The sequence below is a fragment of the Eschrichtius robustus genome, chromosome 4 (assembly GCF_028021215.1).
Source record: "Eschrichtius robustus isolate mEscRob2 chromosome 4, mEscRob2.pri, whole genome shotgun sequence".
Taxonomy (NCBI): domain Eukaryota; kingdom Metazoa; phylum Chordata; class Mammalia; order Artiodactyla; family Eschrichtiidae; genus Eschrichtius; species Eschrichtius robustus.
The window spans coordinates 65,121,740-65,134,940 of NC_090827.1; the positions used below are offsets into that span (position 1 = coordinate 65,121,740).

Below are 13,201 nucleotides of genomic sequence, written 5' to 3' on the forward strand. Positions count from 1 at the left end.
AAAGTTGTGGGACAGGAACTCTCCTTATTGCTAGTGGGAATGTAAAATGGTACAGCCACTTGGGAAACACTTTGGTGGTTTCTTATAAAAGTAAACACACTCTTACCATACTATCACACTCCTTGGTATTTAACTAAAGGAGTTAAAAACATGTTTACACGAAAATGTGCGCGTGGATATTTATAGATGTTTTATTCATAATTGGCAAAACTTGGAAGCAATCACGTTGCCCTTCAGTAGGTGAATGGATAAACTTGGAAGCAACCAAGTTGCAGATCCAAACAAAGGAATATTATTCAGCTCTAAAAAATGAGTCATTGAGCCACAAAGAGACGTGGAACAATGGAAGAACGTTAAGTCCCTATTATTAAGGAAAAAATCCAATCTGAAAAGTCTACATACTGTACGATTCAAACTCTGACATTCTGGAAAAGGCAAAACTGTGGAGACCATAAAAAAAAAAATCAGTGGTTGCTAAGGGGTTGGATAGGGGTGGGGGATTAATAGGCAGAGCACGAAAGAATTTTGGGGTAGTGAAAATACTCTGTATGATACCATAATGATTGATCATGTCTTTATTATTTGTCCAAAACCACAGAATTTATAATACTAGGAGTTAATTATAACGTAAACCACAGACTTTGGATGATTATAATGTTTCAGTGTGGGTTCATCAATTGCAACAAACATACGATTCTGTTGGGGGATGTTGACACTGAGGGAGTCTATGCATGTGTGAAGACAAGGGTACATGGGAGATATCTCCACTTTCCCCTCAGTTTTGCTGTGATCCGAAAATTGCTCTAAAAATGTAAAGTATTAATTTTTAAAAAGTGATACAGAAATTATGCATATTAGTTTTCTCACATGCCGTTGAAAGAAATCAATAAGCTAAGGAGCCTAGAAAAGTTATTTCTAGATTGATATCTGAGGCTTGCATGACTTACCGCCGAGAGATTGGTAACTGTCCTCTGCTGAATTCCCTCCATCCAACTCACCTACATTAAGCCTTTTGCCATACATTCAGGCTACCTCTAAGAATTCTTTGAAATTGAAAGGCATCTCAGTAGACTCACCATGTAGGATTAAAGTAATAGATTCAAACAATAACAATATTTACATGGTAATTAAAATTTAATGGCCATTTATCAATTATTTATATAATTTTCCACTGTGTTCATAACTCATTTTGTGTAATAATATAACTATAGGAAAAAGATTGGTGGTAAAGTTTAATTCCATATTTTTGTTTTACAAGTCCTCAGCATAACATTTAGAATGTTTTATGAAAGTATTTAACAACTTTTGCATACTTTTGCTCAGTTTTGTTCTCCTCACATTTGATTGGCTTTGTATTTCACACTGTGCATAACTGTTTCAAATATAGAATTTTAGTGAAAACTTTAAGCTAGGTCTTTCTTAAAATGTGGTCTACGGGTTTACACAATAATTTCACCTAAGGACTTAGTAATCAAGGCAGGATGTCACACGCATGGAACAGGACATCTAAAGAACAATAACATATTGGTGGGAAACTGTGAGGCAGTGTTCTCATCCAGTCTCTGGCAATTTCAAGCTGAGTGTCCTTGGAAACTGCTTCTTCATTATCAAGTTAAATCATTGCCTATATAACTTCAGATATATATCCAAGCACTACAAAGTAGTAATGATTCTAAAAAGAGGCTATCCAACCTGGGATATACATGATCACCAATTCTGAATAGAATCCTTAAGAAAGGAACATTCTCATCTGAATTTTTCTTTACTTAGATGCAAAACACGTTTTCTGTGTATATGAATGATTGACTTGGTAATTTGCAAATACTCGTTCTTCTCCACAAATCTCCTAAAATGAATACTTAGAATCTGTCCCTTTCAAAAAACATCATTTAAAGGTAACACTACAATAAGTGTGTGATATTAATAATGCATGCATGTGTACTCTACATTCCAAAGGGGGTTGTATTAGGTATAAATTACTCAGGGATTTCCCACTGAGAAAATAATGGCAAATCATTATTTGCCATTAGTGATGAGATTTGACTCAGCAAGATAAGGTAAACAGATATTGGTAGGATTCTTCAACAATACGAGTGAACCAGGAATTGTAACAAGCTGAAAGGTAGAAATACAGTCCTGACTGGAAATTAGAAAACCACTGAGAATTGATTTGATGTTAATATGTTGGGGCTAATCTGTCATCTGTCCTTTAATTGGAGAAAAACAGTGAATATTAAATCCATCAGTACTTGGAGTTGTGGCTAAAATTTATTTCCTGAAAGAACTTATTTTTGTAAAAGAATTTTGTTTTTATTTGTTTTTATTGATTTTATTTTTATTTTACATATTACTGTTCTTTCACTACTCAAACATTCTTTCTCCCTCCTTCCCACCTCCCACCTCCCTCTCTTCCTTCCTATCCTCTTTCCTTTCTTCCTTCCCTCCCTTTCTGCCTCTTTCCTTATTACTTTAAATTCCCTTTCCTTTTAACATCTAGACGTGATAAGTAATCTAGAGAAACTAGATTTATTTTTTTCCTTAATAGCACATCAGAAAATTAGTGGCGCAATTTTTCCCCAGCAAATATTTATGCTAATAACTTCTAGCCAACTTTCTTCATTTTCTCCAGGAAGACCCACTACGTTATGTGAGACTATGGGGAAAGCGGAAATTTGGCTAATCAGGACATATTGGGATTTTGAATTTCCTCGTCCATACTTACCTAATTTTGAGTTTGTAGGAGGATTGCATTGTAAACCTGCCAAACCATTACCTAAGGTAGGTCTATTACAGTGGAGGGCTTCTTTGTACCTTATGATAAAATCCTGATTTTCCCTTAAAGCTTACAGTGTCGATAACAGAGCTATGCTGCTGGATGTCTTCAGTTTGCTACACCAAATCTATTTTCAAAATCATAGGGGTCTTTTACGAATGATATCACTTTTTTTTTTACTTTACTTTGATATTTAAGCAGAGAATGAAGTCTGCCAACTGACGTGTTAAAAATATCATTGTGTCCATAGTATAGATATTGGATTGAAGAACAGGAAGCTAGAGCCTTGGAAATCACTAAGAAGACTGCTGTAGTCTTCCTAACAAGCATAATAGAGTTATAAATAGGGACATTTACTGCGATCATTTGAGTGATAAAGATGCTTTCGTGAGTCTTGGCAGACTCTTACTGACAGGCTTTGGTCAGTAAGAAGTGTTAATGGAAGGCATGGAATCAGACAGGGCCTCTTGGAGAGCAATGAGATTTACTGAGCCAGGAAACAGTTAGTTGAAAAAGCTTTTTTGAGATGGCAATGATGAGCTCAATTTCAAATTCACTTTAAGCAGTCTAAAGAGTTTTCAGGTGGGGATTTCTAGAAATCATCTGTTAATACAAGGTTTCAGTCTCAGCAGAGAACATTAGAAATAAATTGGGAGTCATCAACATAAAGTAGAAATCATAAAACTGAGAAACTCAAACGCTGAATTGGTTCTTTATGACCATGATATCAGGGGGTTTTTTGGAGTAAAAAAGAAGATCATATACCCATATTCCAATGTTATCAAAGAATAAATATGGACTGCCAGAAATATTGGAAGAAAACAATAATGAGAAACAGAGGAGAATAATAGGTAAATACAGTAAGAATATTGTATTTATCTTTATCAATAGGCAGTGGAGAGACAGATATTCATTTGCTTGGGTTGTGGGTAAACAAACATAATCTCTGTAGAAGATAGCAGGTTAAATGATGTTCCCAGGAGAGTTCTTGATTTCTGTTTAGAGTAAGATGGATATTGAAGTTTAAAACTTTACTTCAGGATTCTGAATATGCTTTTCATACCAACTAAGGTATAGCTGAAGACAAGCTCTATTGAGTGTTATTACTGGAGATAGTAAACCAATATCTAAAATAAATAAAGGTACAGAAAGAGATAGGACATATCCCATGGCTCATTACGTAATACCTTGCCACATATTATGTTTATCTTTCCAACCCCACTTTTCACATGCAGACAATTTCACAAAAATGACTCAGACATGTTTCACAAGATGGGAAAATTATTCCATCCCAAACCCAATTATTAATATAGATATTTGGGCAATACCAATCTTGGCTTATATCTCTGACGAAAGAATTATGCCAGTCACTGGATACACAGAATAGAAAAGAAATGAGAGTTAAATCAAGAATCCAAATCAAACAGGTAAGTGTGTATGTCTTAATATACCTGTGTGTATATGTGCCTGCATATGTGTGTGTGTGTGTGTGTGTGTGTGTGTGTGTAATGTTTTTTTATTCAATCACTATCTGTTTAGGGAGTTGAATCAAAATGGTAAAATACCAATTCCTGGGACATCAGATATTCTCTTAACATTAACTAAGTAAAAATAGCAGTCTACTTTCATTTATGGCATTGTCCTTCCCCTTGTAATTTTACTAGCCTTAAACTGAGAAACATAGTGATTGCAGGGTGACCATGAATAGTTACAAAGAGATGACATATCTCTAGAGGGTGACATTTACATAGATTATGTGAAAGACCCCAATCCCAGACTTTGCTATGCCTAGTTTGCACAACTGTAAGTGATGATCAAGAGAATTTTATTTGCAGAGAATCTGTGCTAAGGCTCAAATTCTGGGCACGCAGTTAGTGTAACACTCTTGTGGGAAGGCAGAAAAACAGTCTCATAAGTGTTATCATGATTGTAGCAGGAATTTAACTGCATTATCATCTTTTCAAATATATTACTATATACACCATTTCTTAAAAAATCTTTTTTAGCCCTATTAATCAGGGAAATAATAAACATGAGAAAAATATTCTGAACGCCTAACAGGAAGTTAGATCAAGTTATTCATAATTTATTGGATGTAAACTGGCATGCTAAAAAATTTAAAAGCCTCATTCAGAACCCTTCTTTGGGCTTCCTTCCAAGGAATATTTTTACAAGTTTGCAAACAGCTCTGTTGGTTCATAAAATTAAGCCTTGGGAGTAATAGTTCCATGTACCATGAGAACATCTGCCTCTTATCGCCTATTCATTTTGTATAATGGTTTGGTTCCATGTCTTTATGTGTAATCACTCATTATATATTTAAGCCGTAGTTTTCAGAAATACATTTCCTCTTAAAGAGACTAGATGGTTCTATGTGGCAGAAGACAGAATCAGTCTAACAATGTCCCTGACACTTCTCTTGAGTCTGCCTATTTAGAAATGCAGGAGAGCCTTTTTCCCCCTGTGATCCTGCACTTGTGTAAGAGAGAGAATTTTATCTCTGCAGGAAATGGAAGAATTTGTCCAAAGTTCAGGCGAAGATGGTATTGTGGTGTTTTCTCTGGGGTCAATGGTCAAAAACCTCACAGAAGAAAAAGCCAATCTCATTGCCTCAGCCCTTGCCCAGATTCCACAGAAGGTTAGTACAAACTCCAGTCATGGTGGGCAGCCGCTCTGCCAACTGGAGAGAGTGTGTGGCTAATAGTACTCTTTCTAGATCGAAGTTGTAACTCATCATACACCGAGCAGAACTGGCACCACCTTTAAGTAAAAATGTCTCAAAACATTAAAATGTATTTTGGGCACATTTTACCATTTGCCTACTGAGCCTTTGCATTACTATGAAAATACATCTTTTTGTGAAGTCACTTATTTTCAATGAAATAGAGGTGAAAATGTTAAGATTCTAATAACCTTTTACTCTTTGAAACCTTATGACTTGCACTGACTCTTCCCAAAAGTTCTAAAGTGTGTTAGCTTCAAGGTCCAGGAAGAGAGATTACACATACAGTAGAGTAGAATCATGTTCAAGAATATACTTTATATTTCTAGGCTTTATTAGGATTCAATTAAAGTATAGTTGGTTTAGAAATAGAAGCCTAATCTTTCTAAAATAAATTTTCTACAGTTAAAACAATTAAAGATCCTAATGTTATTGTCAAAGAGTATATATTTTCTAATTTATGACATTCAATTAACTTTAATTTTGTTAATTCTAGATTTCTACTCTTTATATACTTCCATTCACAAAATACCCTGTATCTTTATATTAAAGTACGTAAAACTCTATAATTGTAAGTGTACTATTTAGGCCTGTTAAAACTCTGGATTTTTATTTTTAAACTTTCCTGTTAAAGAGTTTGCCACCTATTAGTATTTAATCTGAAAATCGTCATACAGAAAAGAAAAAAGAAGAAAGAAAGAAAAAAATTATGTAACAAAATGTTAGCATCCTAACAATATACTTCATTAAATAATAGAGTATAAACAAATCCTCTATCTCATTCCCCCTCAAAAACAAAAAAGGGAGAAAGAGAGAAAAAGTGAGAGAGAAAGGAAGGAAGGCAGGAAGGAAGGAAGAAAGAAAGAAAGAAAAAAGGAGGAAGGAAGGGAGGGAGGGCAGAAAGACAACAAATCATCCAAAAAGCAGCCAAAAAAATTTTAAAGCTAATTACATTTTTGGAAAACATTACCTTTGAAACTTAAGAACTAGGATGGCCTCGTGACAAGTAAAGTTACGTAGTATTCATGTTCATTTTAATGCTTTTTAACCCTCATATTCTGCCTAAACTAGTCCTATTTATTTTCTATTTCTTCACACACAATCTCACTTCCAAAAGCTTTTAAGCGATAATACTATATTTAATAGACTATTATTACAAGCCCTTTCAAAAAAGGTAAAGGCAAACAGTTTTACCTTATCTCTCAACGTTTGCAAACTACCTCTTTTGTATGTTCCTCTCAACTATCCCATAAAGGAGGATGGGCTAAGAAAGGGCAGGTTTGTGCACCACCTGCCGGCCATTGAGGGCAGAACAGGATGCTTAGAACTCAGAATTTGGAGGACATGTGCACCCCTCACACCCGCCTGGCTGGGATAAGTCATTCAATATGTCAATGTCCCAGACTCTTTGCTGATGACACTGGTGATGCTCTGCTCCAGTCATGCCTGGTTTCCTGCCTGGGACGTGCCTGAGTCCTTGGAGCCATAGCCTGGGGAACAAGAGAGTCAGCCTTTTAGGCTACCTGAAAAAAAAACCCTCTATCCTGTCCCTAGAAAAGAGCTGCCGGTTTCCACCATCAGATTCTCCACTGGGTCTTCAGCCTGTTAGGCACAGAGGACTGCAGTGCTGCTTAGAATAAAATCTTCCTTGATAAACTACTATGCAACCTGGATCAGTTTCACAAATAACTGAAACAGAAGATGAAAGTGAAAAATGTTTGGATTTGTCTCCATTTGGGAATTGAGGTCCAGAGTTGATTCCAAGAAAGCAGGAGCCATCTGAAGCATGTGGAATACAACTGTCATGCCTTGGAGCTTGTCAGGGAGGGAAGCAAACTGCACTTTTCTCTCATTTATCAATTCTTCTCAAAATACAAAGAAATAAGGAAGGACATTATGCTCATGACCCTCTCTATTCAATTATATTTTTATGCAAGAAAAGTAATCTGCGCTCATACCAGCTATAAAATATCTGAAAACAAAATAATGGTTATAGATTTAAATATGATATATTATATCTTGAATATCCAACAAATTATTTAGAACCCAATCTATGTTTCTTAAATTAATAAAACTTACAAATTATAATTTTTCTCCTTTCAGAACATCAAGTGGTATTTGCTGTTTTCAGATTTTAGTATACTTTTTCTTGAAAAACTTTCTTCACAATATTCTTTTGTTTATGACTTAAAGTTAACTGCTGTAACAGATATAAGTGAACATCAGTTGTTTGAACTTTTTATGAACTTCTGTATGCTTCATGTAATACCTCAACACAGGCTTTCAAATAGTCAAAAAAAAAAAAAAACTAAGATGGACTATATGATTTCTAAATAACTCTATGGCCTTAAAATGCCTTAATTTTGTGTTTTTACTTGAAAAATTAAAGCATTGTCTTCCACAGGTTTTATGGAGATACAAAGGAAAGAAACCGGCCACATTAGGAGCCAATACTCGGCTCTATGACTGGATACCACAGAATGATCTTCTTGGTAAGACCAAGAAAAAAAAGCTGTACAGTTGGATGATGGGCAAGTAACTGTTTAACAGCAAGTAAATTCAATAAACATTTTAAATATTTAAATTTCCACATTTTACTTGCAGTTTTAAAGCAGATATAATTAAAGAATTGGCCCTTGATTTCATAGATTGATGCTTACTCTGGTTCATAAAAGAGAATCTTCAGTTAAGACTCTCATCACTCTTCAAGTTTCAATTTCGGTTCTGATATGACCTCCTCAGTAAGTCTTTCTAGACAACGCAGAGGAAGTTAATTCCACCTTTTTCAGGGACCACGATTTTCTGAGATAGCAATTCCCCATGTTCTTGGCTTTTGTAGAAAACACTGCCTTCTTCATTGAGTTATCCAATAGTTTTTTCCCCATCTCTCTCTGAAATTCTGTTAATGTATTATGTATCATGAAATCCTCACCGCTTCTCATCCAATCCCCAAACTAGGTCATCCCAAAGCAAAAGGTTTTATCACTCATGGTGGAACCAATGGGATCTATGAAGCTATCTATCATGGGGTGCCTATGGTGGGAGTTCCCATGTTTGCTGATCAGCCTGACAACATTGCTCACATGAAGGCCAAAGGAGCAGCTGTGGAGGTGAACATAAACACGATGACAAGTGCAGATTTGCTCAACGCCTTGAGAACAGTCATTAATGAACCTTCGTAAGTACTACTACTTTTAAAGGCTTGTCATTAATTATGCTCCCCAGCATACTCAAAAATGTCCAATGTTTCATGCATTTCTAACTAGTGTATTTTCAAATAAGAACTATAACATGACCATTTAAAAACTATTTTATTATTTCATTTCCCAAATTGCTGAAGTGATTGAGATGAAAAAACAAACTAAGATTTCAAATATTCTATTAATGTTTTTTCAAAATACATAATGTTGGTGATTACATAAATTCTTAGATATTTTTCTGGATAATCCGCTTATTTTATAAATAAATATATATGTTTATTTAAATATTATAACCATTCAGTAAGTACAAAAATGGAAGTGATAATTCACCCAATATTGATCATTCAAAAATAATCATTGTTAACACTCTGTGTATATCATTAATCAGTATATGCATATATACAGGGAGGAGTAGTTAGAGTAGTTAATAATTTTATAAATATCGATTGATACTATATATGTATTTTTAAACAAAATTTTAAATTTTCTCTGATTCAGCTAAAGATAAAATAAATTTGTAAACTACATTTATAAACTATATGAACTTTAGATACAGATCGTTATATCTTAATATTTTTCTCCGAAAGGTCTCACCAAGGTTGAGAATTAATATATATATACATAGTGTTTATTTTTAACAATGTGTTTTAATTTTAGCCACTAATAGTTGAATTGGAAGTTATCTCATCTCTAATATATATTACTTAAATTTTTGATTTGTCAATATTTATGGCACTTATTTTCCTCACAGTAATTCAATCTTTTCACATATTTTAAGAGAATCAATGTTCACCATTGAATCAGAGATTCTTCAAAATGTTTTGAATTCATTCTTAACTGAATGCTTCGTGTGGAATTTTCTTTCATCAAAGAGTTGTGGACTCCCTGAAATCACAGTTAACAATATTTGCTCATTGCCTTGATGGGAGGATGACACCTATCTGAATATAACATACTTAGATCTCACTTTCTTTCCTTTTGAACTGTGCAGGGTTACTTATGATCTTCTGGCTTTAAATGCTGCTGTAGGGTTTTGAGGACTTTCTGATCAGTATTACTTTTTAAGAGTTTCTTGTTCAGCCTAGAAATAGTATTTTTTAAATTCAGAAACTTAAACATGGTATATCCTTACCATTTGTTTTCTACATTTTTCTGGGATTATAGTGTGTTCTTTTACCACTGTTAATCTAGGCTGAAAATTATTCAATTTTTCTTTTCAGAAATTAATTTTTTTGTTTATTAAAATGTCTTTTAGTTCCATTTTTAAACTTTATTTCAGGGACATCAGATTTTAATATTCCCTATGTTAAAATATTTGAGTTTGTTTTCTTTCTCTATTATTTTCTAACTGTTCTAATCATTTTTTGCTTTTCTTAATTTACTGAGATTCCATCAAATAGTCCATAAATTAGTAAATTCACTTTTTCATGAACATTGCTTGCTATTTGTAATTTTCTTATTAATCCTTTAAAGTGCTATTTTTAACAACTAATTTCAATAGCTCACCTTGTCTTTTGTTACCTCCTCTTGTTTCATAATCTGATCCTCGAGCTCTTATTCGTAACTCTCACATTCTTACTCTACTCAAACTTTCCTCTTCTTTTGAATTATGTATTATGCCTAATTACATTCTAAGTCCGTCATTTTTATGTTCTTTTCCCCAATACTGTGTAAGTTGCTGTCATGTTTTTCATCTTGCTTTCACTATTTGCTCCACATTTGTATAGATACCTTATTTTAAAATTTGTTTCCAGTTTATCTCAGACTCAATTATTTTTATTCAGAGGCAAAACTTGAAGGATAGTTGTAATATTCCATTCACATTACTGAAACCTGCAATTTAGGAGGTAGGCGAGAAGGTAAACTTAAATGGAATTTTTTGCAGCTTTTTTTAGTGGAACTAGTCTGTGAAAAACCATCTGTTAAAACCCTAGCAGCAAGGTTTTCTAGACAAAGTGGTCAATGTATTCATTTCCAAAAGGGAAGGCACTCAATATCTGCCTTGAACTCATCCTAAAAAGTCAGCCCTGGTGGTCCATTTTCCCCTCCCACTCACATTGCAGTCAAAAGATTTTTGTTAAGATACATATTCAAATCATAAATTTCAGAATATTATAGATATCCTCAGGATCTGGAAACGGAGGTTAGGAGTTTCAGCAAGGCTTACTATGATCTTTTGTTTCTCATAAATGATGATCTTGATGTCTAATCTATTAGGCTATTACCAAGTTGTTAATTGCTGATAATTTGGTTCATTTTACTAAATATCAGAGTAGGTAAATTCTGTAATTTTTAAAAATTCTACTTCGTTTTATAGAAGGCTTACTAAATTTTCTTGTTGATTTGAAAACTATTGATGTGAAAAAATTATACTCTTAGAATTTCCCAGGAAAATACCTGAAATTACTTATTTTAAAAATACCTTAACTTTAACCCTAAACTTAATTCAAGTCTGAAATTATCTGGGAACAAAAGTGTTTAGTGTAGAGTATATATATAATTCATTTATATTCCATTTTCTTATTCCTTAAAGGAATTAAGGAACACGAAGATTACATTTAAATACATAAACCATAGCAATTTCATAATATTTTAACATAACAGTCATAAAACAGTGTACAACAAATATTAAGTAATCATCTTAATGGGCATAGTCATATTTTATCTTATCTCATTTGTAGGAAAGCTTACTGTATTTTTATTTGTATTCACATGTACAAGTGTATCTGTCAAGTATATGCATATTTCAAATTTTAAATCTCTATCTATAAGTGGAGAAAACCTTGAATAAAAATATGATTTGGACAGAGAGTCTCTTATCACCACTGTAGTTTGCCTAAAATGTATTAGGATGAAACTTGTGTAACTACTCTTCTAGTCCTACCTATATTTCAATCCGGTTGAAAGAGAGTATGAAAACAACAACAAAAAGCAAAACAAACAAACAAACAAAAAAGAGAGAGTATGACTATTCTTTCTCACTGTGCACAAAAAAAGAGCACAAGTAAATTACCTCTTGCTGCTGGATGTTGTGTACCATGTTCACTGGTGAATGATGATTACATTTCTTCTTCTCTGATCCCAACAATGTCCAACTTGCACCAGGACATCTCTTCACATCTCTACCTTCTGTCATCTTCATGTCTCCAGGCTGGAACTTTTATCTCTAACACAAAACCAAAGGTAAACATACTAATTCTGGCTCAGCCACCAAGAAATCTCCAGTGAAGACAGAACATGCCTTTTGAAGACATACCTATAACTATTGTTGTTTGAGAGACTATTAGAGTTGTTAACTATTGCTCTTGTGGTGCCACATTGATTATGGGCTTTATGCTAGTGAGATATTTCTATTTACCTTAAAAACTCAAAACCCGTGTCCTTGTCATTTCTAAAATTACCTTAATATCTTCATCCAGTCTTGACACTGCCAATATACAGACACTGTCTTTTGCATCACAAAGGCACAGGTGTGCGCAATGGAGGAATTATCACAGTGTCAAGATCTCAGACATTGCAAAAATGTCTCACTACTGTTGACTATCAGTTTCTGTTTCTGTCATCATTAGTTAGTCTGACATTAGAGGCCATGTTTATGGACTCTCTAATGGGTATTTTCTCTCAAAATAGGGTTATTCAGAGTCTTGGTCTGGAACAGTCCTGGAAACTATAATTCACACAATACCAAAATTCCTTCTTGGAAAATTGAGGCTATACATTTACAACTGACTTATTCCATCTTTTTTATATGTTTGCATTTTACCACATTCCGTTAAGAATATATTTCTTCCACACCCCTCTTTCACAACTCTTAACATGCTATGCGACCAGCAAACTTCATGTCACAGCCAAGAATTAAAATGTTTTTCTGAACACACCTATGGCTTTTGGCTTGCATAGCGCATATCATGTATCGTATACTTACTTTTAATGAAAACAAAAGCTCTATAATTTCTATGTTTTTGTTTGTTTTGGCCTACCAGTTATAAAGAGAATGCTGTGAGGTTATCAAGGATTCACCATGATCAGCCTGTAAAGCCCCTGGACCGAGCAGTCTTCTGGATCGAGTTTGTCATGCGCCACAAAGGAGCCAAGCACCTGAGGCCAGCTGCCCACGACCTCACCTGGTTCCAGTACCACTCTTTGGATGTGATTGGGTTCTTGCTGGCCTGTGTGGCAACTGCTGTATTCTTGGTCACAAAATGTTGTTTGTTTTCTTGTCTAAAATGTGTTAAAACAGGAAAGAAGAAAAAGAGAGAATAGATCTTTCTAAGTTTGGTAAAGGCTTGTATGGGCAATTCTGTTCATTCTAGCCACAATGACCTTAATGAAAACATAACATCTTCATCCTGTTTTCAAAATTCCCATTCCTCTCTACCTTAAGCTAGAGATAAAGTCTAGAATTCAACAATAGCATTAACTGGTGGGCATGTCCCATTCTTCTTCTGTCTTTTCCCAGGTGGCTTTACCCTCTTCCTCAAACATTCCTGACAAAGGTTCACTAAT

At 34.2% G+C, this 13,201-nt stretch overlaps 1 protein-coding gene and 1 long non-coding RNA gene across 2 annotated transcripts in view; one reads left to right on the plus strand and one right to left on the minus strand.

Moving 5' to 3' along the window:
- LOC137764137 (uncharacterized) overlaps nt 1-12,877 on the minus strand; it is a 31,447-nt gene extending 18,570 nt beyond the window's left edge. The window contains exons 1-2 of the long non-coding RNA XR_011073923.1: nt 12,820-12,877; nt 11,709-11,861 (exon numbers count right to left, since the gene is read on the minus strand). This is a non-coding gene — a long non-coding RNA (uncharacterized lncRNA). The remainder of the gene's footprint in view (nt 1-11,708; nt 11,862-12,819) is intronic.
- Nucleotides 1-12,958, plus strand: part of LOC137764133 (UDP-glucuronosyltransferase 2A2-like) — a 47,612-nt gene extending 34,654 nt beyond the window's left edge. Inside the window, 5 exon segments of the mRNA XM_068542856.1 lie at nt 2,630-2,778; nt 5,280-5,411; nt 7,900-7,987; nt 8,454-8,673; nt 12,679-12,958. Coding sequence (XP_068398957.1) covers nt 2,630-2,778; nt 5,280-5,411; nt 7,900-7,987; nt 8,454-8,673; nt 12,679-12,958 — 869 coding nt within the window.
- Nucleotides 12,959-13,201: the final 243 nt, after the last annotated feature.